The 27,163-nt window shown below is 48.1% G+C and overlaps 1 protein-coding gene and 1 non-coding gene across 2 annotated transcripts in view; one reads left to right on the top strand and one right to left on the bottom strand.

The window, feature by feature from the left end:
* Positions 1-1,095, bottom strand: part of IGHMBP2 (immunoglobulin mu DNA binding protein 2) — a 39,501-nt gene extending 38,406 nt beyond the window's left edge. The window contains exon 1 of the mRNA XM_030811402.1: positions 771-1,095. Coding sequence (XP_030667262.1) covers positions 771-1,075 — 305 coding nt within the window. The 5' untranslated portion in view covers positions 1,076-1,095. The remainder of the gene's footprint in view (positions 1-770) is intronic.
* LOC100586092 lies at positions 975-13,094 on the top strand. Its single transcript, XR_004029706.1, has 7 exons — positions 975-1,101; positions 4,198-4,268; positions 6,807-6,892; positions 8,138-8,301; positions 11,400-11,452; positions 11,862-11,965; positions 12,977-13,094. It is a non-coding gene; the product is annotated as an uncharacterized LOC100586092 (transcript).
* Positions 13,095-27,163: the final 14,069 nt, after the last annotated feature.

Genomic DNA, 27,163 nt, shown 5'->3' with positions numbered 1-27,163 from the left:
AAAAAAAAAAAAGAAAGAAAAAAAAGAAACCTACATTGTAGGGTTGGCATGGGATGAGGTGTAAAAGAATTAACGCATGGAAAGTACGTAAGTGTTAGTTCCGATTGTTCTGGACAAGTAATAGTCCCATTCGGAAACAAGCCCGGCTCTCACATGGCTCCCCACACCTCTCAGGACGGCTCCCCACCCCACCCCGCACCCACCAGCTTAACTCCAATTTTCCTTCAGGCACCACTCCCTCCTTGAAGCCACCATGACCCTCCCCAGGGAAGGGCGTTCCTCCTCCAGGCTCTTTCCCCACGACACGCACGTAGCCGGCCCTGGACGCGCTGGAGGGGAAGGGACTCTGCTCATGCCCAGCCCGCCGTTGGCCGAATCGGGGGCAGCCAGTGCACCTGACTCATGCTGCCGGGGCCTGGCATAGGATGGGCGCAAACCATGTTTACTGAATGAATAAGGGAAAGGGCTGCTAACCCGTTGCGGGTGGAACTGGGGTCGGGGCCAGGGCCCAGGAGTGTAAGCTTAGGGGGGTCTCCGGTCGGAAAATCAAAGTGCTTCTTAAGGGTCCCCAAACGGAACGCGCTGCCCAGGAAGTGATGAGACTGACAACTCGGGAGGTGGCCAAGCAGGGGACGGACGGTCCCTGGCCCGGACTCGAAGGGTCGGAGACGAAATCCCCGCCCCAGGCTATGAGGCCGAGTCCCTCGGAGACTCTGCCCGGGGCACTGCGGGACCGACCGCGAAAGAGCGGCGCCGGCGGCCGCCCGTACCTGCGCTCCTCCACCTCCGCGTCTCTCTCGAGCTCCAGCAGGTCCAGCTGCTTGGTCACGAAGCTCTCCACAGCTGCCGAGGCCATCGCCACCGCCGACCTGAGCCCCGAGCCGGCGACCTCCCGCTTCTGCGCCGGGCCGGTGTTACAGCGGGACCGGTGTTCCCCGCCGGGCCCGTGCGTTACGCACGCGGTTCGCGTCGTTTCCGTTTCCGGCCGAGGCTGCGGGAAGATGGCGGCGGCCATGGCAGCATCTCCCCTGACGGTCACCTTAGGGCGGCTGGCGTCCGCGTGCAGCCACAGCATCCTGAGACCTTCGGGGCCCGGAGCAGGTGAGACCCGGGATATGGGAGGAGGGGAGGACGCAGAGCGAGCGCTGCTACCTGCGGTCTCGCAACGTATGTGCCTGGGTCCGACCTGGTGCCTTGTGTGTTGATCGCATTTGTGGTGAATATAGCACGGGTTTTGGAGTCGGGGGAACCCGGGTTCAGATTTTGATTCCTTCAATTAGTAGCCTGAATACTGACAATAGCCCTTGAACTTTGGTATAGGCCCCATGTTACGGGGGAGCAGAGTGAGGCTCAGAGGAGCTAGGTAACGTGCCCAGGGTCACACAGCGGGGAGGTGGAAGAAGAGTGCTTCAGGCGCAGTCATTTCGGCTCCGAAGCCTGTGCTTCAATCACTGCCCCCAGGCTGCGAGCCGGTCTGAAAAATGATGGATTATCCTCGCCTAATCTGAACTCATTTAGCAAAAGAAACAGCCGTATTTAAGGTGCTGGGCTGATACGAGGCTCCAAAAAGGTTATGTTCGTTAAAAACTCTATAAATCTCTGCCTGAAAATGGTTGGAGTGTGTGTTTGTGTGCACGAGTGTTTACGTATGTTTTAAACCTGGGTCTCATGTCTCACCATGACCCCAAAAAATGGAAAACTGGATCTAACTCTATATTGGACGATATTAAAAGAATTGTACCATAATTCCCAAAACTTGGAAGCAACCCAGATGTCCTTCAGGAGATAAATGGTTACATAAACTGTAGCACATCCACACAGTAGAATATTATTCAGCAATAAAAATAAATGAGTCATGAAGAGACATGGAGGAAACTTACATACACGTTACTAAGTAAAAGAAGCCAACCTGAAAAGGCTACATCTTGTATGTTTCCCACTATGACATTCTGGGAAAGGCAAATCTAAGGAGACAGTAAAAAGATAGATGGGGGGATAAAAGGATTGAGGGAGAAAAGGATGAATAGGTGGCGTTCAGAGGATTTTTAGGGTAGTGAAACTATTCTGTACGATATAATGGTAGATACATGTCATTATAAGTTTGTCCAAATCCATAGAATGTGCACTACCAAAGATGAACCCCTAATGTAAACTATGGACTTTGGATAACAATGATGTGTCAATGTAGGTTCATCAATTGTAAGGATTGTACCACTCTGGTGAGGGATGTTGATAGGAATCTGTGGACACATGGATAGGGGACATATGGGAACTCTCTGTACCTTCCACTCAACTTTGGTGTGAAACTAAAACTGCACTAAAAAAATAAAGTCTATTAAGAAATTAATAATAATCACAGAGTTGGGCCAGAGGCAATGTAGATGCCAAAATTGGCCATGAGTTGGTAACTGTTGAACCTGGAAAGGGATAATTGAGAGAGAGTTCACTATTCTGGTCTCTTTACTTTTGTATGCTTGACATTTTCTATAATAAAACTTAGGTTTAAGTAGGCAGGAAAGTTTTTACAAAAGCAGTGGGACTTACTCCATTCTACCTACCTACATGGAACCACCCCTCCAATGCTATGTTCAAGTACAGACTCGCGTTAAGAGAGAAAGACACACAGTGAAGTGAGTAGAGACAAGGTGACCAAAACAGTGAGCAGCTGGGGCCTTGAAGAGTGAGCAAAGGAGACAGGATGGAAGTACACAGTCACAGTCTCCAGGACGATCCAAAGGAAATCCTGTGGGAGAGGAAGGGAGAGTGTTTGTTCCCTGTGGACCCAAAAACAAAGCTAGAAGCAAATTAGGTACCGAAGCCTGCTAAAATGGGATGGATTTGCCGATGCATTGGCTGAGTAGTGTGCGAGAGAAGGGTCAAAACTGATGTAGGTTTGGGGCCTGAGCAACTGGGAGGATGAAGTTGCCCTCATGTGAGAAGGAGGAGTGTGGGAGAAGCAGGCATGGGAAGAAATGAGGAGCCTCTGGAGGTGTGAGGTGCTCGTCAGACACGAGTAGCTAAGGCATAGACAGGTGGGTATGCAAATCCAGGAGAGAAGCCCTGGCTGGAGGTGTAAACTTGGGAGTCACCAGCACACTGGGGGCATTTAAATCCATCGGACTGGATGCAGTCACCAGAGGAATGGCCATGGGTGGAGAAGAGGTCAAGGGCAAGGGTTGAGCCCCAGGCGCCCAAATGGGAGAGGAGAGGAGAAAGCAGCCGAGGTGATGCAAATGGGGAGCCAGTGCTAATGGGTGAACTTTAAAAGGGTGGTTTTTATGGTGTGTAAATTATAGCTGAGTTTCTTTAAAAATGGTTATTGAGAAATTGCTCTCTGCTTTTTACACCTAAGCACTTATTTTGATCCCCTGTCTTCTCAGTAGATTGAATGTCTTTGTTTCCTGGTGTATTCGTTATCTACGGTTACATCAGAAATTACCCCAAAACTTAGCAGCTTAAAATATTTATTAACTCACACCAGTTCTGAGAGTCAAGAACACAGAAGCAGCTTAAGTGGCTGGTTCTGGCTCAGGGTCTTAGCTTGCAGCAAGCAAGTCTGCAGGGGCTGCAGTTATCTCAAGACTCTGCTGCACCAGCAGCTGGAGAATCTACCTGCAAGGTCGTTCCCGTGGGTGTTGGCGATAGGCCCAGTTCCCTGCCATGTGGACCTCTAGGTAGGGCTGCTCACAGCAGGGCAGCGCTAAGGCCAGAGATCAGAAAGGGTGAGCACAGGCATCCAAGATGGAAGTCCCAGTTGGTTATCACCTAATCCCAGAAACCACATGCTAGCATGTCTGTCACTAGCTGTCGGACACGCAGACCACTCCCAGGGGGCTGACAGGGGTAAGAATAGCAGGAGGCGGGGCCCAGCAGGGCCATCTTGGAGGCTGCTCCCACACTTGGGCACAGATCAGGGTTTGAACCTACCGGGCACTTAGTCAAGGCATGAGTTAGTGGGCGGGTGGTTCTGGTCTCAGGCACTTGTAGATGGTGTGGCAAACTGATCTCAACACATATAACCAGCAGCTGTAAGTGACGTTGTTGTGGTTTTGCTCACCTAGGTGTTTCTGTGGGCAGGCCGTCATGCAGTGGTTCATACCATGTACCAGGAGCAACAGCTGTGCATTTAGCATCATAAAGGGCCGTTTGCATTTGTAGTATTAATAGTAATGATCTGTGTTTCTCTTCTTCCCTCAGCCTCCCTTTGGTCTGCTTCTCGAAGGTTCAATTCACAGAGCACTTCATATCTACCAGGGTAATATCAAAATGTGGGTTTTGGTGCCTCTTTTCCTTTCATTTGTAGAACCGTCTTTCTAAAGTCAAAACTTCCTACCTTTTGGTTCTCAATAATATTTAAATTTCCTCTTTTGTTTTTAAGAGACAGAGTTTCACTATGTTTCCCAGACTGGTTTTGAACTCCTGGCCTAAAGTGGTCCTCCCACCTCAGCCTCCTGAGTAGCTGGGATTACAGGCATGCACCACCACTTTCGGCTTTAACTTTTTTGACTGTATTTTTCTCAGACCCTTAAAAGAAGACATAACTGCAAGAGACCAAAGAGCAATTCCGTATGTGTTTGCTCTCTTTTATTATGGAGGAGCTTGAAGTCTTAGCTCAAGATTTCTGATGAGGAAGGTTGTATCAGAGTCTCTAAGAGAAACTGATTATTTGAAAAAGCACATTCAGTGTTAAAATTTTATACTTGAGAAAACATTTTTAGGTATCATAAACTGCAGAAAACATGTGACAAAGTTCCACTCACTGGTGGGAGACACAGGAGCAGTGCAGGGATAGCAGTTACTGTAGGGACCCCCCGGGGTGCAGTTCCGGCTGCCCCTCACAGCCTGGGACGCCAGGCTTCTGCAAGATGGAAGTAGTGTTCATTTCTGTCTGCGTGGATGTTGGAGAGGATTAAGTAAATGTATACATTTAAAGCACTTAGAACAGTGCCTGGCATACAGTCAGCACTCACAAAACGTTGGCTGCTATAACTGCTGCTGGGACTCCAGGGATCCTCCGCAGTGGGGAGATATGGGAGTCTTTTTTGCTTCTCAAGGAAGTGGCAAAACAGTCTGAGCATAGGAAGAAGTTGTAAGTGAGCATGTGGGTAGGTTGTGCTTACTACCCCTGTGTCCTGTGTGAGAGGTTAGCACCTTCCTGCCAGCGTGTTCTTCTCACACTGGGCACTGCTGGACCCATATGGGGAGACTAGACATCAAACAGGTCAAAGACGTTTTGTAGAGAGCAGCACCTTCCTTGTCCTTGTCTCTCAAGGTCGTTGACCAACCACAGACCATGGAGTTCATGTCTCTAGAAGCACCAAGCCCTACCCCACTGGGAAAGCATTCATTCCTCTCCCAGACTCGTGTGGAGCCCCTCCTGCGCGCCAGCCAACAAGACGGGTGGACCTGGTCCTTGGTGTGGAGGCCGGCGTGTTTTGCATATAGAGCAAGTCGTTTTCTTCCTCCTGATGCAACCCTGGAGTAGAAAGACTGAAATTTTACTTTGCAGTGACAGCAGCAATAAAAACTTAAAAACCGTTCTGAATAATTCAGTTTGGGATCTACCTACCCACCCTCTTTGTAGACTACAGAAAGACCCCACCTCCTTTTGAATCTAGGTCCCCCCTTTCTTTCCTGCCTTCTTCTCCCTGCAACCTACCTGAGGCTGAGCAGGCAGGGGAGAGTTAGGAAATGAAGAAGATCTTGGGCTGGGCACGGTGGCTCATGCCTGTAATCCCAGAACTTTGGGAGGCCGAGGTCGCTTGAGGCCAGGAGTTTGAGACCAGCCTGGCCAATGTGACGAAACCCCATCTCTACTAAAAATACAAAAATTAGCCAGGTGTGGTGGCATGTGCCTGTAATCCCAGCTACTAAGGAGACTGAGGCAGGAGAATCGCTGGAACCCTGGAGGCAGAGGTTGCAGTGAGCTGAGATCATGCCACCGCTCTCTAGCCTGGGTGACAGAGCGAGACTCCATCTCAAAAACAAAAAAAAAGGCATTGCCCACACCAAGCTTGGCATCCTGAGGGTGGGGAGGGGAAGTGGCTGGGGACCACAGTGCTATAGCTGCTGGGACTGAGCACTCCTAACACCCGACCCTCACTGGCCGTGCTGGGGCCGGCTATGAACAGTAGCCATCTAATCCTAACACAGCCCTTTCAGGCGGGTGCTTGTTTTCCTATTTGCTCAGTTAACAGACACCAGGACACAGAATTGTCTGGGGTTCCGAGCCAGTTCTGCCTGGCACTCACCTGGGTGTGAAGGAAGAGCAGGCACCTACCTGGGAGGAGGTGGAGGTGGAGCAGGAAACGTCATGGTCCTGTTTGAGCAGGATGTGGTGAAGGGTCATTGGAGCTGCCATTCCAGGGCCACTGGATGCCAAGGGAGGCGGGAGAGCTGCTGGCCCTGTGTCCCGGGTTGTGGGACAGTAGAGGTTGTGGGGAAAGTAGAGGGCTGGGCATTTCAGCCTATGCCTCCAAGATAAATGTGCCCCAAGACACCACAAGCCCAGCCTTCTTGGATGGGCACCCTTCCAGCACTGAGAAGTACCCAAGTGAGGGCTCTTTTGCAGAACGCTGAGAGTTCCTGCTTTGATTATTGAATGATGAGCCATTGTTCCCTGTGGCTCTAAAAGGATACAGGGAGCCTGTCCTCAGGGTTATCCCAGAGGGGCAGGGCCTGTCCTGAAGAGCGAGCCTTTTGTTGCCCAGGATCCCTTCCTAACATTTGTGCATGGCCATTTCTTAGAGGATTTGAGCCGCCTTTTCAGGTGCTTGTGACATTTGTCTATGAAATGTGTTTTACAGATATGTTCCTAAAACATCCCTGAGTTCACCACCTTGGCCAGAAGTTGTTCTGCCAGACCCAGTTGAGGAGACCAGACACCATGCAGGTAAGACCTCCCTGGGAGACAGAAGCTAGAGGGCACTACCCATTCCCTGCTCCAGTCACCCACAGAGGTTGTCACCAGGCCACAGAACGAGGCTTCATGTTTCCAGATGCTCCCAGACACAGCACAGTGCCAGCACTCATGTCCATTTTCACCAGCTAACACCAGAATTTCAGATGTTTTTCATTAACTACTTGAACACCTGCCACACTGCAGGCAGGTGGCATAAGTGAGGGCAGGGGGCCCCTGCTCCATCTCGTCTCCCGCTGTTGGTGGGCGCAGGGACAGCTCTCCCCAGTTAGCACAGTTAAGGACAGTTACTGGAAGCCAGTGCCACCCGGGCTGTTGGAGAAACATGCAGGGGTATCAGGACTCATGTCGACCTGGAGCTCGTGTCAGAAGGGAGAGGATCATTAGCCACTCTTGCCATGATCCTCGCTTTCCAGAACACTGGAAATCAAGATCCTCGAGTGGAATCTTCTTATATGTTAAATACTGTTTCAGATTCCATGGGAGTGAAACAAGTCCGCCGAGAGTCTCGCCCTTGGTGCTGGTGCTTCTGGTGTTGACAGTGTTTCCAGGGCAGGCACTCTGTCGTCCCTTCTGTGTGTCTTGCCCTCATTCAGGCCGGGGGGTTGGTGCCCATTAAATGCTTGTTCAGAGTAAACGGTGCAGGAGAGAGGGGACTTTGACCTGAGTCAGAGCAGAGATTACAGGAACTGAGCGTGGAGTCCCTGTGGGCACAGGCATGCAGGGGGAACGTGTCCTGCCCTGGGGGTGGGATATGGGGTTGGGATACGGGGGGCTCCTCATTGCAAAGTCCTCTCTTTTCGCTTCTCAGGGTTTGCACACTTCTGGTCTGCTGGCTTCTCATTCGCATGAGAATGAACCAGGTGGAGGGTTTCGCCCACCCTAGAGTTGTAGAAACCTAGCCAGGCGTGCCGAGTGCTTAGGTGAGGGAGTTGCATGAGGCGGTTTGGGCATTCTCTGCAGTCTTGGGGAGCTTCCGTCTGTGAAAGCCCCACGTGCCACGGTGCTGGTGCTCCTGAAGCAGCAGATTGACCCTGTGCCTGCCCTTGTGCCTGCAGGGGGTACAGCAGGGGCTGGGCCGCCAGCAGTGAGGTGCTCACAAGGGGTGCTGGCTGTCAGGTCCACCCTAGGGCCCCACCACCAGGAGCTGCACATCACACTGCAGTGCGTGGGGGAGCAGGTGAGGGTGACTGCCCACCCACCCGCCTTCCCCTGCAGAGGTCGTGAAGAAGGTGAATGAGCTGATCGCCACGGGGCAGTATGGCAGGCTCTTTGCCGTGCTGCACTTTGCCAGCCGCCAGTGGAAGGTGACCTCTGAAGACCTGATCTTAATTGGAAATGAACTAGACCTTGCGTGTGGAGAGAGAATTCGACTAGAGAAGGTGAGACCACCGAGCTTCTCTGGATATTCAGGGGCTCAGCCACCAAGTATGTAATCCCCACGCCCCAGCTCACATGGAGGAGGGACCCCCGCCGACCCCATCTCAGGTGGAGGCCAACAAAGCTGAGGCTCAGAAGGGACGTTGGGGGGCGCCCACAGCGGGGCTGGGGTCCAAGGGCAGGGCAGGCTTCCGCTGCTCTGAGGGCGGCACCTGGCCCAGCAGGTCTGCTCCCTGGAGAAAGGGAGACAGCACATTAAACAGTGCTAAGGGCAGAAACATGTCTTTATTGTGTTCCAGTCTTATTATTGTATTCCCATAGAAAAATGCTTGATTGCAGAGATAATAAAAATCCCGGCTAAGGATGTAGTGCACTTTCTAGCCCCTGTCTATGAGGAAAACACTGTTAAGTTTCTGCTAAGACACTACTCTGCCATTAGCTTTCACAGCTGCTGCTGTTTTTAAATAGTAAACACTGGTTGACAGGCATTTCCCTGGGTGCTAATTTACCTCACAGACCATTCCAAACTGCATGGTCTAGGCCAGGCATGGTGGCTTACACTGGTGACCCACCACATTGGGAGGCCAAGGTGGGGGATTGCTTGAATTCAGGAGTTCAAGACTAGCCTGGGCAACATAGCGAGACCTGAGAGACCTAATCTACTAAAATTCCAAACAATTAGCTGGGCGTGGTGGCAGACACATGGAGTCCCAGCTATTTGTGGGGCTGAAGTAGGAGGATCATTTGAGCCTGGGAAGTTGAGGCTACAGTGAGCCGTGATTGGCCACTGCACTCGAGCCTGGGCAACACAGCGAGACCCTGTCTCAAAAAAAACTGCGTGGTTTGTCTGTTTAGTATTATTTTTCAGACTCAGTCTCGCTCTGTCACCTAGGCTGGAGTGCAGTGGCGCAGTCTTGGCTCAGTGCAACCCCCACCTCCTGGGTTCAAGCGATTCTCCTGCCTCAGGCTCCTGAGTAGCTAGGATTACAGGCACATGCCACCACGCCCTGCTAATTTTTATATTTTTAGTTGAGATGGGGTTTCACCATATTGGTCAGGCTGGTCTCGAACTCCTGACCTCAGGTGATCCACCCGCCTCGGCCTCCCAAAGCGCTGGGATTACAGGCGTGAGCCAACGTGCCTGGCCAGTCTGTTTACTTAGCTAGGCATTTCTAGCCTTCAGCTATGATTCTGTTTGCTGGGGGCGTCTATTTGATTTATGCCTACTCCTTTTTTTTTTTTTTTTTTTTTTTTTTTGAGAAGTAGTTTTGCTCTTTTTGTCCAGGCTGGAGTACAGTGGCACGATCTCGGCTCACTGCAACCTCTGCCTCCCAGGTTCAAGTGATTCTCCTGCCTCAGCCTCCTGAGTAGCTGGGATTACAGGCATGTGCCACCACGCCTGGCTAATTTTGTATTTTTAGTAGAGATGGGGTTTCTCCATGTTGGTCAGGCTGGTCTTGAACTCCCAACCTCAGGCAGTCTGCCCGCCTCGGCCTCCCACAGTGTTGGGATTACAGGCCTAAGCCACCACGCCCGGCCTGCCCACTCTTTTTATAAAATTATAATTACCTCTGCAACAGGTAATTTTTCTGGGATGCTTAATTATCAATATAAGTTACATGGTTTTCTTTATGAATTAAAGCTCCTCCTTTTAAGGCAGACCTTTGCATATTTGAAACATTTCACATTAACAAAAAATTCTAGAAAGCCCCTCCTAAGCAGATTGTTTTTTATAACAGGAAACCCAGTGGGAGTGCGCATGTCATGCCGAAACAAACTCTAAAAATACTTATTATTTGTCACTATCTAATATGCATGTCCGCTGAGTTTGTTATATGATATACTTTGTCTCTAGACATTTAAGTTGAGTATGATTGGATTTTTTCTTACAAGTAAAATTTAAGATGATCTCCAACATCTAATAAAAACACTGTAGGCCGCACGTGGTGGCTCACGCCTGTAATCCCAGCGCTTTGGGAAGCCAAGGCGGGCAGATCACCTGAGGTCAGTTTGAGACCAGCCTAGCCAACATGGTGAAACCCCGTCTCTAATAAAAATACCAAAAAAAATTAGCCGCAGTTGGTGGTGGGCGCCTGTAGTCCCAGCTACTCGGGGGCTGAGGCAGGAGAATTACTTGAACCTGGGAGGCAGAGGTTGCAGTGAGCCGAGACCACACCACTGCGCTCCAGCCTGGGCAACAGAGCGAGACTCCGGCTCTCAAAAAGAAGAAAGAACGCTGTTGCATTTGGAAGGCAAAGATGTCTTCATCTCCAGCCACATTTGGTGTCCTGATTTCCCGGCATTGAGAATGGTTGCCTGGCTCTTGAGAAGTTTGCAGTCGTTAAAAGAATACAGGAGAGCCTCAATCATTGCAATATTAGCAGAACTGTAAACTGCGCCAAGGGACACGATGGTATGATTTGTGCTTTTTCTATGTTATGCTTTGATAGAAAGGGTTTTTTTTTTTTCCTTTGAGACGGAGTCTCGCTCTGTCACCCAGGCTGAAGTGCAGTGGAGCAATCCCGGCTCACTGCGAGCTCCGCCTCCTGGGTTCATGCCATTCTCCTGCCTCAGCCTCCCGAGTAGCTGGGACTACAGGTGCACGCTGCCACACCCGGCTAATTTTTTGTATTTTTTTAGTAGAGACGGGATTTCACCATGTTAGCCAGGATGGTCTCCATCTCCTGACCTTGTGATCCGCCCGCCTTAGCCTCCCAAAGTGCTGTGATTATAGGCGTGAGCCACAGCGCCCGGCCGGAGATAGGAAGGGTTTTTGAAGTCACCGTTGGTATGAGGATTACAGCAGCTATCTGGATGCATATCCATGGTATCTAATAATCAAATTGTGCGTCTCCTGCCTCTGAGGGTTGGAGCGTTTCCCTCAGGCAGCCCCACAGCTGTGCAGTGCTGCCACTTGTCAGCTCACAGCCCCGGTTGTAGATATTAAAGAGATCATTAGACAGCAGATGAAATTCATGTCACAATGTTTTCAGTCTTTCTCATTTTGTGTGGTGTTCACGTCACTGCCTGTTATTAGCGACTGTTCTCTTACTCATCGTAATGAGCCACTGATTAAACACACCCGTTGAATTTTTTTCAGGTCCTGCTGGTTGGGGCAGACAACTTCACGCTGCTTGGCAAGCCACTCCTCGGGTAATGGCTGTGAAGTGCTGGGCTTTGTCTGGGGCTCCAGGGCTGGACATGCAGATAGTGGTCACAGTGTAATTAGGCCGGGTGGGGGGTTGCATTCGTATTCTTTGTTGACACCAAACACAACATTTATACTTAATAATAGTGGACATTTAGGGCCCATAAGAACATCCAGACCAAATTATTGATCTCTTGCTATTTCATGACAGTGTGGTCCTCTTAAGATTTGTTGAGACTCCTTGGAACTGTTCTTTGTGGTTCTTTTTCATGGTTTTCAAAATGTTTCCATTGAGGGCATATTACTTTTATAATCAACAAAAGAGAAAGTATAACTGCATTTTAGAAATTCTCACCTAAGGCATTTGAAAAATAATCCAAAAGGCACATTACTGTTGATTTTTCTTCCTTCTAGAAAGGATCTTGTTCGAGTAGAAGCCACAGTCATTGAAAAGACAGAATCGTGGCCAAGAATCATTATGAGATTCAGGAAAAGGAAAAACTTCAAGAAGAAAAGAAGTAAGTAAGAGAAAGTACCGCTGGGCCCTGTTGCATGGTGCTAGTTGCCCAGGCACATGCAGACGGAGGGTGTGGGGCACGCGGGTCTCGGGACAGGAAGCCCAGGCAGGTCTCAATCTGGCTGCCACTGCCCACTTGCCACCCTCATCCTAGAGGGAGCACCCAGAGGGTCCAGCCTTGCTCCCCTTCTCCTCCACGCTCCACGCATGACCCCACCTCTCTCCCCTTCTCCTCCACCCTCCGCGCGTGACCTCACCTCCCTCCCCTTCTCCTCCACCCTCCACGCGTGAACCCACCTTGCTCCCCTTCTCCTCCACCCTCCATGCGTGAACCCACCTCACTCCCCTCCTCCACCCTCCACGCATGACCCCACTTTGTTGCAACCCATGACGCCTATCACTGCCCCCAAAGCAGCAGTGAATCCGCGAGCAGGCCTAGGGCTGTCCTAGCAGGTCGGCACTGAGGACAGCCCCCACAGTGGGCATCCTGAGGGATGGCACCCACGGGGCATGGGCCACACAGCTGAGCGGCTGCAGAATTCTGTTCCTCACAGCTCTTGTTACAACTGCAGTTGCCAGCCTAAACCAACAGTGGGCATAGTTAAACATACCCAGAATACTGGTATTGGCTGTCACCTTAGAGTCATCTGGGTAGGGGAGCCTCTCGTGTACCTTCTGACACTTCCAGGTAGCCTCAAGTCACTCAGATGGGGCCATCCTCCCACGCACTCCAGAGATCACAGCATAGACAGTGTGGGAGGAGAGGTAAGGTGCCAGCGCAGGGCATTCCTGGCCACGAGGCGTCTGGTGTCCCAGCCTCTGCACCTGCCAACAGAGTGAACGAACAAGCTAGCGAGGCAGTCAGTGCACACCTGGAGATAAACACGGCCATGTGCAGCAGGGGATGTTGCCGGGGTCACGCTGGCTGGGGAGGGCTGTGTGCAGAGCCCCTGCTGTAACTGATGACAACAGTCAGAGTCTGTGGTCAAGCCTGTGACATCCTTTCTTTCAGTCATCACGACCCCGCAGACCGTCCTCCGGATAAACAGCATTGAGATTGCTCCGTGTTTGTTGTGATTACCGAGTTAATACTTACAAAAGGATAAAAATAAACTCCTGCTTCCCAAGGAGACCAGGTTTCTGTGTTCTGGTTTAAAGCCATGCATGCCTGTTGTAGATAGTTTAACTGGAGCAGCATGTCTGTAAGCACCAGCCCCCCTAAGCCAGAGAAAATAGGAACTTGGGGAGAATGACAAGCATGGCCCTCCCAGGGCTGGATAAATAGTATTCTTGGCAGCCCTCCACCCCATGCGGCGGCGGCAGGGCCCAGGGGAGCAGGGTGGGGACGCAGCTGGGACTTGGAGCTGACATCAAGAGAGGCGCAACCTAGATTCCACGAGATGGACAAGAACAGCAAATTCCATCTGAGTAATCGAAACGGACCTGTCGCCAGCGGAGCTTTTGTAAGGCTGGGGTTCACAGCAGGTGGCCTCGGGTCCCTGCTCCTGGCCCTTCCGCCTCACACAGTTGAGCAGGGGGCAGGGATCACAGTGCAGGGGTAGTGACACAGCGCAGCAGGGACCCAGGAGTGCTGGGCAGGACAGGAGGAGGGACAGCTGGGGAGTGGGCACAGCACATTCTGGGAACTGACAACAGCAGGGACAGAGCAGAGGCCCAGGCTGTGCTGAACTCAGTCTTGGAAGTAGCAGGCAGTCCTAGATGGCTTGGGCTGCTGGAATCAATAGGGGTGGCTGAGGCAGGCAGCAGGGCCTGCTGGGAGCTACCCAGGTGAGAAGGGACAGGGTGCTGGAGCCAGAGTGGCGAAGGAACCAGCAAAGGGAAGGGCCTGGGTGTGGGGATGAGGGTCTCTCAGATGATGCCAGGCCCCTGGTTTGGTTCGTTCACAGAGACAGAGCCATCCTCCAAAAGAAGAGTTAGGGCTTCAAGTGACAGATACAAACCTGTAATCCGACCAGGCTAAGTATTTCCCCCAAGAGTCCCACGGGGAGTCACTCTGAGATCTGGAGATGAGAAAACCCCTCAGGTGCCCAGCGCCCTGGTGAGTGCTGGCCTGGCTCCCCCGTCGTGTCCTCCGTGTGCAGCAGGGGGCGCCAGCCCAGCGGGCTGAGCGCTCCCGGTCCCGCCCATCCCGGGCAGCCTGAATTTGGAGACGTGAGAATCCCCAGAGTCAGACCTCCAGGGCTCCGCGTGGGTTGCAGCGAAGCTGGGGGTGGTGGGTGGGTGGGGCTGTGGTGTGCTTGCGTCTTTAATGCAGCCGCATCTGGAAGTAGTAAATTTCTAAACACGGTAGCTCATGTTCTCTCCATCTGAAAGTGATGTCTCTAGAATCATGAGGCCTCGCATCCTTTCCCCTTACCCACCCCTCTCTGGGTTCTCTCCCAGCCAGCCCAGCAGCGTCTCGTGTAGTCTCTGTTCTATGTGCAGGATATAGGATGTTTAAGACGGGAATCGTTGGCCTATTCCATATTATTTGACATAAACACATCTCCGTTTCTTACTATGCTTGAAATAAAAAACAGGTTCTGTAGACACCCGCTGCAGTCAGGCAGTTCAGCTTGTTGGTGGGGTGCGGTGTATGTATGGGTTCTGCAGCTAGAGAGCTGAGTGTGAATCCCAGACCCACCCCAGTGAGCTGGGTGTGATCTTGAGTAAGTTACACAGCCCCTGTCTCGTCTGTCAAATGGGGGTCATCCTGGCACCAAACCTAATGCATTGCTGTGAGGAATCCAGCAGTTAGCAAGCCACCCACAGCAAGTGCTCAGTCAGTGTTCACTATTTGTATTATCTACAGCCACTGCCATCTGGGGAACTGTTTGGTGACATGCCTATAAAATATTACCAATATTGGCCGGGTGTGGTGGCTCACGCCTGTAATCCCAGCACTTTGGGAGGCTGAGGTGGGCAGATCACTTGAAGTCAGGAGTTCGAGACCAGCCTGGCCAACATGGTGAGACCCTGTCTCTACTAAAAATACAAAAATTAGCCAGGTATGGTGGCACACACCTGAAATCCCAGCTACTGGGGAGGCTGAGGCAAGAGAATTGCTTGAACCCCAGAGGTAGAGGCTGCAGTGAGCAGAGATTACGCCACTGCACTCCAGCCTGGGCGATAGAGTGAGACTCTGTCTCAAAAATAAATAAATAAATAAATAAATAAATAAATAAATAAATAAAATCTTATCAATATCAAACTGGTGAAAGTTAACTCCTTTTAAAAACTAGACAAGTTTCCTCAAATTGTCATCGGATCCAGCAGTTCCACTTCTGGGGCTATACCCAAAGGAATTGACAACAGGGCTTTTTTTTTTTTTTAAGATGGAATTTCGCTCTTGTTGCCCAGGCTGGAGTGCAGTGGTGCGATCTTGACCCACTGCAACCTCCACCTCCTGGGTTCAAGTGATTCTCGTGCCTCAGCCTCCTGAGTAGCTGGGATTACAGGCGTGCACCACCACACCCGGCAAATTTTTTGTATTTTTAGTAGAGATGGGTTTTCACCATCTTGGCCAGGCTGGTCTTGAACTCCTGACCTCAGGTGATCCACCACCTCAGCCTCCCAAAGTGCTGGGATTACAGGCGTAAACCATGACACCCGGCCAACAGCAAGGTCTTAAAGAGACATTTGTACAACCATGTTCGTAGCAGCACTGTTCACAATGGCCAAAAGGTGGAAGCAACCCAAGTGTCCATCCATGGATGGAAGGGTCAACAAAATGTGGTCTATCCACACAATGGAATATCATTCAACCATAAAAAGGAAGGATATTCTGATGCATGTCACAACACCGATGAACCTTGAAGACATTGTGCTCAGTGAGAGAAGCCAGACACAAAAAGACAAGCATTTTTATGTTTCCACTTACATGAGGTCTCTAGAGTAGTCGAATTCCTAGCAACAGAAAGTAGTAGGATGGTGGGTGCCAGGAGCTGGAGGAGGGAGGAGTAGGAGGTGAGTGTTTAATGGGGACAGAGCAGGCCAAGTGCTGTGGCTCACGCCTGTAATCCCAGCACTTTGGGAGGCCGAGGTGGGCGGATCACCTGAGGTCAGGAGTTCGAGACCAGCCTGGCCAACATGGTGAAACCCCATCTCTACTAAAAATGCAAAATTAGCTGGGTGTGGTGGCGCATGCCTGTAATCCCAGCTACTCAGGAGGCTGAGGCAGCAGAATCACTTGAACCCGGGAGATGGAGGTTGCGGTGAGCCAAGATTGCACCACTGCACTCCAGCTTGGGCAACAAGAGCAAAACTCCTTCTCAAAAAAAAAAAAAAAAATTGCTGAAAGGGAAACCCTGAACTACAACCATTTGCTTCCTTTCCCTTTTTCGAGGCGGAGTCTCGCTCTGTTGTCCAGGCTGGAGTCCAGTGGCACAATCTCGGCTCACTGCAACCTTCACCTCCTGGGTTCAAGTGACTCTCCTGCCTCAGCCTCCCAAGGAGCTGGGACTACAGGCACACACCACCATGCCCAGCTAATTTTTGTATTTTTAGTAGAGATAGGGCTTCATCATATTGCCCAGGCTGGTCTCAAACTCCTAGACTCAGGCAATCCTCTCACTATGGCCTCCCAAAGTGCTGGGATTACAGGCACGAGCCATCACACCTGGTCCACCTGGGACTTTGGACTAGAGAATTTCCATTGGAGGGGCATTTACTAACTTGCTGTTAGATATTAATTGAAGCTACCTCATGACTGAAGGACATAAAATAATCTTGAAACCTGAAATACCTACAATACCTTGGGTGACATCACAGAAACCCTCTAATGGAGATGACAGCGCCAAGAAAAGTTCCATAACAACACGAAAATGGTTCATATAGGATGGTGCCACCTGGGGGAGGCAAGGAGGAGACTCACAAGCAGGAAGAATGCCTTAGGACTGACTCTGGAACTGTGTGAGGAGCTGCTGGATTTTTTTTTTAACTTTTATTTTAGGTTCAGGGATACATGTGAAGGTTTGTTACATAGATAAACTCATGTCGCAGGCGTTTGTTGCACAGATTTTTTTTTTTTTTTGAGACAGAGTCTCGTTCTGTCCCCCAGGCTAGAGTTCAGTGGCATGATCTTGGTTCACTGCAATCTCCGCCTCCTGGGTTCAAGTGATTCTCCTGCCTCAGCCTCCCAGGTAGCTGGAATTACAGGCACCTCTCACTGCGCCCAGCTAATTTTTGTATTTTTAGTAGAGATGGGGTTTTGCCATGTTGGCCAGACTGGTCTAGAACTCCTGACCTCAGGTGATCCTCCCACCTCAGCCTCTCAAAGTGCTGGGATTACAGACTTGAGCCACCACATCCAGCCTGTTGTACGGATTATTTTATCACCCAGATATTAAGCCCAGTACCCACGTATCTCATACTGCTAATAAAGACATATCTGAGACTGGGTTATTTATTTATTTATTTTGAGACAAAGTCTCACTCTGTCACCCAGGCTGGAGTGCAGTGACATGATCTCAGCTCACTGCAACCTCTACCTCCTAGGGTCAAGTGAGTCTCATGCCTCAGCCTACCAAGTAGCTGGGATTATGGGCATGTGCCACCACACCTGGCTACTTTTTGTATTTTTAGTAGAGATGGGGTTTCACCATGTTGGACCGGCTAGTCTTGAACTCCTGATCTCATGTGATCCACCTGCCTCAGCCTCCCAAAGTGCTGGGATTACAGGCTTCAGCCACCGTGCCCCAGGAGACTGGGTAGTTTATTTTAAAAAGAGGTTTAATTGACTCACATTTCAGCATGGCTGGGGAGGCCTCAGGAAACTTACAATCATGGCAGAAGGGGAAGCAAGCATGTTCTTCTTCATATGGCATCAGATAGGAGAAGTGCCAAGCAAAAGGGAGAAAAGCTTTTTATAAAACCATCAGGTCTTGTGAGAACTCACTCATTATCATGAGAACAGCAGCATGGGGGTAACCTGCCCCATGATTCAATGACCTCCCACTGGGTCCTTTCCACAACATGTGGGGATTGTGGGAACTACAATTCAAGATGAGATTTGGGTGGGGACACAGCCAAACCGCATTAACCCAATAGTTTTTTTTGTTTTTTTTGTTTTTTTGATACGGAGTCTTGCTCTTTCGCCCAGGCTGGAGTGCAGTGGCGCAATCTCGGCTCACTGCAAGCTCCGCCTCCCGGGTTCACGCCATTCTCCTGCCTCAGCCTCTCCGAGTAGCTGGGACTACAGGCGCCCGCCACCAGGCCCGGCTAATTTTTTGTATTTTTAGTAGAGACGGGGTTTCACCGTGGTCTCGATCTCCTGACCTCGTGATCCGCCCGCCTCGGCCTCCCAAAGTGCTGGGATTACAAGCGTGAGCCACCGCGCCCAGCCAACCCAATAGTTATCTTTTCTGCTCCTCTCCCTCCTCCCACCCTCCACCCTCAAGTAGGCCCCAGTGTCCGTTGTTTGCTTCTTTGTGTTCATAAATTCTCATTTGAGCTGCCGGATCATCGCTTGGTGAATGCCCCATACACAGCTGTCAACTGGCCAAGAAAGAGCTGCCTGGTTAGTGGTGAATAGAAAACATCCGGTCTGGAGGGATGCCACTCTGATCAAGGAAGAGTGGAAACAAATCAGCTGGTGGGCTGAACTGCACACTGTTTTCCTAGCAGTGGTGGAAGAATTGAAAGGTGGGCCGGGTGCAGTGGCTCACGCCTGTAATCCCAGCACTTTGAGAGGCCAAAGTGGGCAGATCACTGGAGGTCAGGAGTTTGATAGCAGCCTGGGCAACACGGCAAAACCCCATCTCTACTAAAAAATACAAAAATTAGGCACACGTGGTGGCAGGCGCCTGTAATCCCAGCTACTCAGGAGGCTGAGGCAGGAGAATCGCTTGAACTCGGGAGGCGGAGGTTGCAGTGAGCCGAGATTTCGCCACTCCACCCCAGCCTGGGCGACAGAGCAAGACTCCATCTGAAAAATAAAATAAATAAAATAACATAACATAGAATAAAATCGAACAGTGGTGGGAGCCCCTGTGTTTGGGCATTTACTGGCTCCTGGGCAGCAGCCACATGGTCAGGCAGGAGGGTGGTGGAAACCTGGCTTATTGAAGGGGTAGCCATTTGGGGCATGGCCCTGTGGAAATGTGGGGGTTCCTTCAAGTAGGACACATCGATGCCCAACAGAAGAACTCGCGCATACTGGCTTAACGTGGCCACCACTTGGGACCGCGAAATGAATGGGTGTGGGGGGAACTGCCGCCGTGCAGGGATGGGCTGAACTGAACCCTGCTGATGAGTAGGTTTCCTTCCCCAGGTGGCACCATTCTGTACAAACCATTTCCATGTTGTTAGGAAACTCTTCTTGGCACTGCCATCCCCACTAGAGGGTTTCTCTGATGGCACCCAAGATATTTGTAGGTATTTCAGGTTTCAAGACGATTTTATGTCCTTCAGTCATGGGGTAGCTTCAATCAATGTATGGCTGTTGCGGTAAACTGAGGAACAGGGAAACCGATACAGAGTACAGGAGGATTTGTTTATTTTAGGTACGCACCGGCTCAGAGGATTCACATCCAAAAGCTGAGCCCTGAACAAAGACAGAGCAGGGTTTTTATAAGCGGCCTTACAGAAGCAAAATAAAAACAGTAGCAAAATAAAAGCAGTTAATCATACAGTAACAGGTCACGTAATCTATAGCATAACATAATTTGTGACCTAGCCAGTGGCCTTGTAGCTGCATTAAAAGAAAAATAAGAACTGGCTAAATACAGACATTTGTAAAACATAATCATGCTAATCATGCTTAAGAAGCCTGGGAAAAGAGTAACAGTAAAAGAACCTGTCTTTCTCTTTTTTCTCTCAACCTTGCTCTGGACGGGAGGGGGGTGTCTGGAGCCCATTCCTTTGGCCTTGGCTATTTGAACAGCGTTATCTTCTAACTGTCATTGAAGTGAGCTGCTAGGCAAGAGGAAAACTTGTTCTTTTCTTTTTAGCCTTTGCCTTGCCATATTCTGGGCCTTAGCTTTTACTTTTCTTGGAGTGAATAAATGCAGTATTTATTATTATTATTATTTAAATTTCTGCCTCAGTTTCTCCCCTTTGATGCCTTTTATGAAAGAAGTTTAATAAAAGGCATCACTATTACTTAGTTCTGCCTGAAGAGACAAGTTTTCTTCTTTAGACAAAGGTTGATATTTACGCAGAGCTATTAGCTGAGTTGTAGCTTGCCTGGGTACTATTGCCTCTATAGTTGATTGAATACTTCTAACGAGGAAAGTAAGAGACAACGGAGTATTATGCAACTTCCTAGTATGGCCAGCACTACTCCTATTAAAGTCTTGAACTCTCCGAAAAATGAAAACCAGTCTCCAAAGAGAGAATCTGGGGATCACCTTTTCTAAGTTTGAACTGGAACACGGGCTAATTTTCTCATTCTTGCAGTTATTTCTATAATTGCTTTTCCACTGTCATCAATGTCCAGGCAACAATTAGTTAGATTGAACTTTCCACATACTCCTCCTTCCTGGGCTAGGAGGTAGTCTAAAGCTAATCTGTTCTGATAGGTAGCGTTTCTCAATTTTGTGGTTTGCTGGGCCAGTACATCCAATGCATTTGTTGTTTCATTAGTGATGATTTCAAGCACTGCCTGCAATCTTATGATGCAGTTAAGCATGTAAATAGGGGGTGGAGCCAAGATGGCCGAATAGGAACAGCTCCTGTCTACAGCTCCCAGCGTGAGTGGCACAGAAGACGGGTGATTTCTGCATTTCCGTTTGAGGTACCGGGTTCATCTCACTAGGGAGTGCCAAACAGTGGGTGCAGGACAGTCGGTGCAGCACACTGTGCGCAAGCCAAAGCAGGGCGAGGCATTGCCTCACTCGGGAAGCGCAAGGGGTCAGGGAGTTCCCTTTCCTAGTCAAAGAAAGGGGTAACAGACGGCACCTGGAAAATCGGGTCAGTCCCACCCTAATACTGCGCTTTTCCAGCGGGCTTGGAAAACGGCACACCAGGAGATTGTGTCCTGCACCTGGCTCAGAGGGTCTTATGCCCACGGAATCTCGCTGATTGCTAGCACGGCAGTCTGAGATCAAACTGCAAGGCGGCAGTGAGGCTGGGGGAGGGGCACCCGCCATTGCCCAGGCTTGCTTAGGTAAACAAAGCAGCCAGGAAGCTCGAACTGGGTGGAGCCCACCACAGCTCAAGGAGGCCTGCCTGCCTCTTTGGCTCCACCTCTGGGGGCAGGGCACAGACAAACAAAAACTCAGCAGTAACCTCTGCAGACTTAAATGTCCCTGTCTGACTGATAGCTTTGAAGAGAGTAGTGGTTCTCCCAGCACGCAGCTGGAGATCTGAGAACGGACAGACTGCCTCCTAAAGTGGGTCCCTGACCCCCGAGCAGCCTAACTGGGAGGCATCCCCCAGTAGGGACAGACTGACACCTCACTTGGCCAGGTACTCCTCTGAGACAAAACTTCCAGAGGAACTATCAGACAGCTGAATTTGTGGTCTCACGAAAATCCATTGTTCTGCAGCCACCGCCGCTGACACGCAGCCAAACAGGGTCTGGAGTGGACCTCTCGCAAACTCCAACAGACCTGCAGCTGAGGGTCCTATCTGGTAGAAGGAAAACTAACAAACAGAAAGGACATCCACACCAAAAACCCATCTGTACATCACCATCATCAAAGACCAAAAGTAGATAAAACCACAAAGATGGGGAAAAAACAGAGCAGAAAAACTGGAAACTCTAAAAAGCAGAGCACCTCTCCTCCTCCAAAGAAACGCAGTTCCTCACCAGCAATGAAACAAAGCTGGATGGAGAATGACTTTGACGAGTTGAGAGAAGAAGGCTTCAGATGATCAAACTACTCTGAGCTATGGAAGGAAGTTCAAAACAATAGCAAACAAGTTAAAAAATTAGACGAATGGATAACTAGAATAACCAATGGCGAGAAGGGCTTAAAGGAGCTGATGGAGCTGAAAGCCAAGTTTTGAGAACTACGCGAAGATTGCAGAAGCCTCAGGAGCCGATGCGATCAACTGGAAGAAAGGGTATCAGTGATGGAAGATGAAATGAATGAAATGAAGTGAGAAGGGAAGTTTAGAGAAAAAAGAATAAAAAGAAACGAACAAAGCCTCCAAGAAATTTGGGACTATGTGAAAAGACCAAACCTACTTCTGATTGGTGTACCTGAAAATGACGGGGAGAATGGAACCAAGTTGGAAAACACTCTGCAAGATATTATCCAGGAGAACTTCCCCAATCTAGCAAGGCAGGCCAACATTCAGATTCAGGAAATACAGAGAACGCCACAAAGATACTCCTCGAGAAGAGCAACTCCAAGACACATAATTGTGAGATTCACCAAAGTTGAAATGAAGGAAAAAATGTTAAGGTCGGGTTACCCACAAAGGGAAGCCCATCAGACTAACAGCTGATCTCTCAGCAGAAACTCTACAAGCCAGAAGAGAGTGGGGGCCAATATTCAACATTCTTAAAGAAAAGAATTTTCAACCCAGAATTTCATATCCAGCCAAACTAAGCTTCATAAGTGAAGGAGAAATAAAATACTTTACAGACAAGCAAATGCTGAGTGATTTTGTCACCACCAGGCCTGCCCTAAAAGAGCTCCTGAAGGAAGCACTAAACATGGAAAGGAACAACTGGTACCAGCCACTGCAAAAACATGCCAAATTGTAAAGACCATCGAGGCTAGAAAGAAACTGCATCAACTAACGAGCAAAATAACCAACTAACATCACAATGACAGGATCAAATTCACACATAACAATATTAACTTTAAATGTAAATGGGCTAAATGCTCCAATTAAAAGACACAGACTGGCAAACTGGATAAGGAGTCAAGACCCATCAGTGTGCTGTATTCAGGAAACCCATCTCACTTGCAGAGACACACAGACTCAAAATAAAGGGATGGAGGAAGATCCATCAAGCAAATGGAAAACAAAAAAAGGCAGGGGTTGCAATCCTAGTCTCTGGTAAAATAGACTTGAAACCAACAAAGATCAAAAGAGACAAAGAAGGCCATTACATAATGGTAAAGGGATCAATTCAACAAGAAGAGCTAACTATCCTAAATATATATGCACCCAACACAGGAGCACCCAGATTCATAAAGCAAGCCCTGAGTGACCTACAAAGGGACTTAAACTCCCACACAATAATAATGGGAGATTTTAACACCCCACTGTCAACATTAGACAGATCAACGAGACAGAAAGTTAACAAGGATATCCAGGAATTGAACTCAGCTCTGCACAAAGTGGACCTAATAGACATTTACAGAACTCTCCACCCCAAATCAACAGAATATACATTTTTTTCAGCACCACACCACACCTATTCCAAAATTGACCACATATTTGGAAGTAAAGCTCTCCTCAGCAAATGTAAAAGAACAGAAATTATAACAAACTGTCTCTCAGACCACAGTGCAATCAAACTAGAACTCAGGATTAAGAAACTCACTCAAAACCGCTCAACTACATGGAAACTGAACAACCTGCTCCTGAATGACTACTGGGTACATAATGAAATGAAGGCAGAAATAAAGATGTTCTTTGAAACCAACGAGAACAAAGACACAACATACCAGAATCTCTGGCACACATTCAAAGCAGTGTGTAGAGGGAAATTTATAGCACTAAATGCCCACAAGAGAAAGCAGGAAAGATCCAAAATTGACACCCTAACATCACAATTAAAAGAACTAGAAAAGCAAGAGCAAACACATTCAAAAGCTAGCAGAAGGCTAGAAATAACTAAAATCAGAGCAGAACTGAAGGAAATAGAGACACAAAAAACCCTTCAAAAAATTAATGAATCCAGAAGCTAGTTTTTTGAAAAGATCAACAAAATTGATAGACTGCTAGCAAGACAATAAAGAAGAAAAGAAGAATCAAATAGATGCAATAAAAAATGAAAAAGGGGATATCACCACCGATCCCACAGAAATACAATCTACCATCAGAGAATACTACAAACACCTCTACACAAATAAACTAGAAAATCTAGAAGAAATGGATAAATTCCTTGACAAATACACCCTCCCAAGACTAAACCAGGAAGAAGTTGAATCTCTGAATAGACCAATAACAGGCTCTGAAATTGTGGCAATAATCAATAGCTTACCAACCAAAAAGAGTCCAGGACCTGATGGATTCACAGCCGAATTCTACCAGAGGTGCAAGGAGGAACTGGTACCATTCCTTCTGAAACTATTCCAATCGATAGAAAAAGAGGGAATCCTCCCTAACACATTTTATGAGGCCAGCATCGTCCTGATACCAAAGCCTGGCAGAGACATAACCAAAAAAGAGAATTTCAGACCAATATCCTTGATGTACATTGATGCAAAAATCCTCAATAAAATACTGGCAAACCAAATCCAGCAGCACATCAAAAAGCTTATACACCATGATCAAGTGGGCTTCATCCCTGGGATGCAAGGCTGGTTCAACATACGCAAATCAATAAATGTAATCCAGCATATAAACAGAACCAAAGACAAAAACCACATGATTATCTCAATAGATGCAGAAAAGGCCTTTGACAAAATTCAGCAACCTTCATGCTAAAAACTCTCAATAAATTAGGTATTGATGGGACATATCTCGAAATAATAAGAGCTATCTATGACAAACCCACAGCCAATATCATACTGAATGGGCAAAAACGAAGCATTCCCTTTGAAAACTGGCACAAGACAGGGATGCCCTCTCTCATCATTCCTATTCAACATAGTGCTGGAAGTTCTGGCCAGGGCAATCAGGCAGGAGAAGGAAATAAAGGGTATTCGATTAGGAAAAGAGGAAGTCAAATTGTCCCTGTTTGCAGATGACATGATTGTATATCTAGAAAACCCCATTGTCTCAGCCCAAAATCTCCTTAAGCTGATTAGCAACTTCAGCAAAGTCTCAGGATACAAAATCAATGTACAAAAATCACAAGCATTCTTGTACACCAATCACAGACAAACAGAGAGCCAAATCATGAGTGAACTCCCATTCACAATTGCTTCAAAGAGAATAAAATACCTAGGAATCCAACTTACAAGGGATGTGAAGGATCTCTTCAAGGAGAACTACAAACCACTGCTCAATGAAATAAAAGAGGATACAAACAAATGGGAGAACATTCCATGCTCATGGGTTGGAAGAATTAATATCGTGAAAATGGCCATACTGCCCAAGGTAATTTATAGATTCAATGCCATCCCCATCAAGCTACCAATGACCTTCTTCACAGAATTGGAAAAAACTACTTTAAAGTTCATATGGAACCAAAAAAGAGCCCGCATTGCCAAGTCAATCCTAAGCCAAAAGAACAAAGCTAGAGGCATCACACTACCTGACTTCAAACTATACTACAAGGCTACAGTAACCAAAACAGCATGGTACTGGTACCACAACAGAGACATAGATCAATGGAACAGAACAGAGCCCTCAAAAATAATGCCGCATGTCTACAACTATCTGATCTTTGACAAACCTGACAAAAACAAGCAATGGGGAAAGGATTCCCTATTTAATAAATGGTGCTGGGAAAACTGGCTAGCCATCTGTAGAAAGCTGAAACTGGATCCCTTCCTTACACCTTATACAAAAATTAATTCAAGATGGATTAAAGACTTACATGTTAGACCTAAAACCATAAAAACCCTAGAAGAAAGCCTAGGCAATACCATTCAGGACATAGGCGTGGGCAAGGACTTCATGTCTAAAACACCAAAAGCAATGGCAACAAAAGCCAAAATTGACAAATGGGATCTAATTAAATTAAAGAGCTTCTGCACAGCAAAAGAAACTACCATCAGAGTGAACAGGCAACCTACAGAATGGGAGAAAATTTTTGCAACCTACTCATCTGACAAAGGGCTAATATCCAGAATCTACAATGAACTCAAACAAATTTACAAGAAAAAAACAAACAATCCCATCAAAAAGTGGGCGAAGGACATGAAAAGACACTTCTCAAAAGAAGACATTTATGCAGCCAAAAAACACATGAAAAAATGCTCATCATCACTGGCTATCAGAGAAATGCAAATCAAAACCACAGTGAGATACCATCTCACACCAGTTAGAATGGCGATCATTATAAAGTCAGGAAACAACAGGTGCTGGAGAGGATGTGGAGAAATAGGAACACTTTTACACTGTTGGTGGGACTGTAAACTAGTTCAACCATTGTGGAAGTCAGTGTGGTGATTCCTCAGGGATCTAGAACTAGAAATACCATTTGACCCAGCCATCCCATTACTGGGTATATACCCAAAGGACTATAAATCATGCTGCTATAAAGACACATGCACACATATGTTTATTGTGGCACTATTCACAATAGCAAAGACTTGGAACCAACCCAAATGTCCAACAACAATAGACTGGATTAAGAAAATGTGGCACATATACACCATGGAATACTATGCAGCCATAAAAAATGATGAGTTCATGTCCTTTGTAGGGACATGGATGAAACTGGAAAACATCATTCTCAGTAAACTATCGCAAGGACAAAAAACCAAACACCGCATGTTCTCACTCATAGGTGGGAATTGAACAATGAGAACTCATGGACACAGGAAGGGGAACATCACACTCCGGGGACTGTTGTGGGTTGGGGGGAGGGGGGAGGGACAGCATTAGGAGATATACCTAATGCTAAATGACGAGTTAATGGGTGCAGCAAACCAACACGGCACATGGATACATATGTAACAAACCTGCACATTGCGCACATGGACCCTAAAACCTAAAGTAAAATAAAATAAAAAATTAAAAAAAAAAAAAAAACGAAAAAGACTCCAAAAAAAAAAAAAAAAGCATGTAAATAGGAGTGTGGTATCCCTATGACCTCTTGTGCCCAGGTAGCTGGCCTATAGTATTGAATTATTTTTTCAGGGAGCTAATCTGTGCCTTTTCAATCTCTTATTTTTATACCTCTTTGTGTCTGCATCTCTTTTGTTTCTTCTTCTAACTTCATCATAAACAGGATACCTTGAAGTTTTTCCCTGTTGCAGTGGGAGTAGGAAGAAAGATGGTCTAATAGTTCTAAGCACACAGGCCTCTGTCCATTTAACTGGCAACTGTCGATATGCCTGTAGCCTACAGATCCAATAAAGACGGGGGTGCTTGCTAAGTATTTGGAGCTTCAAGTTGATACCAAGTGTGGTTTAGAGAAGAGAAACAGGAGAACGGATTTGGATGAGGTGCTTTGTAG

This window comes from Nomascus leucogenys, chromosome 4, assembly GCF_006542625.1.
Source record: "Nomascus leucogenys isolate Asia chromosome 4, Asia_NLE_v1, whole genome shotgun sequence".
Lineage (NCBI taxonomy): Eukaryota > Metazoa > Chordata > Mammalia > Primates > Hylobatidae > Nomascus > Nomascus leucogenys.
Note: the sequence above shows the minus strand (reverse complement) of the source record. Positions and strands in the feature narration are given on the sequence as shown.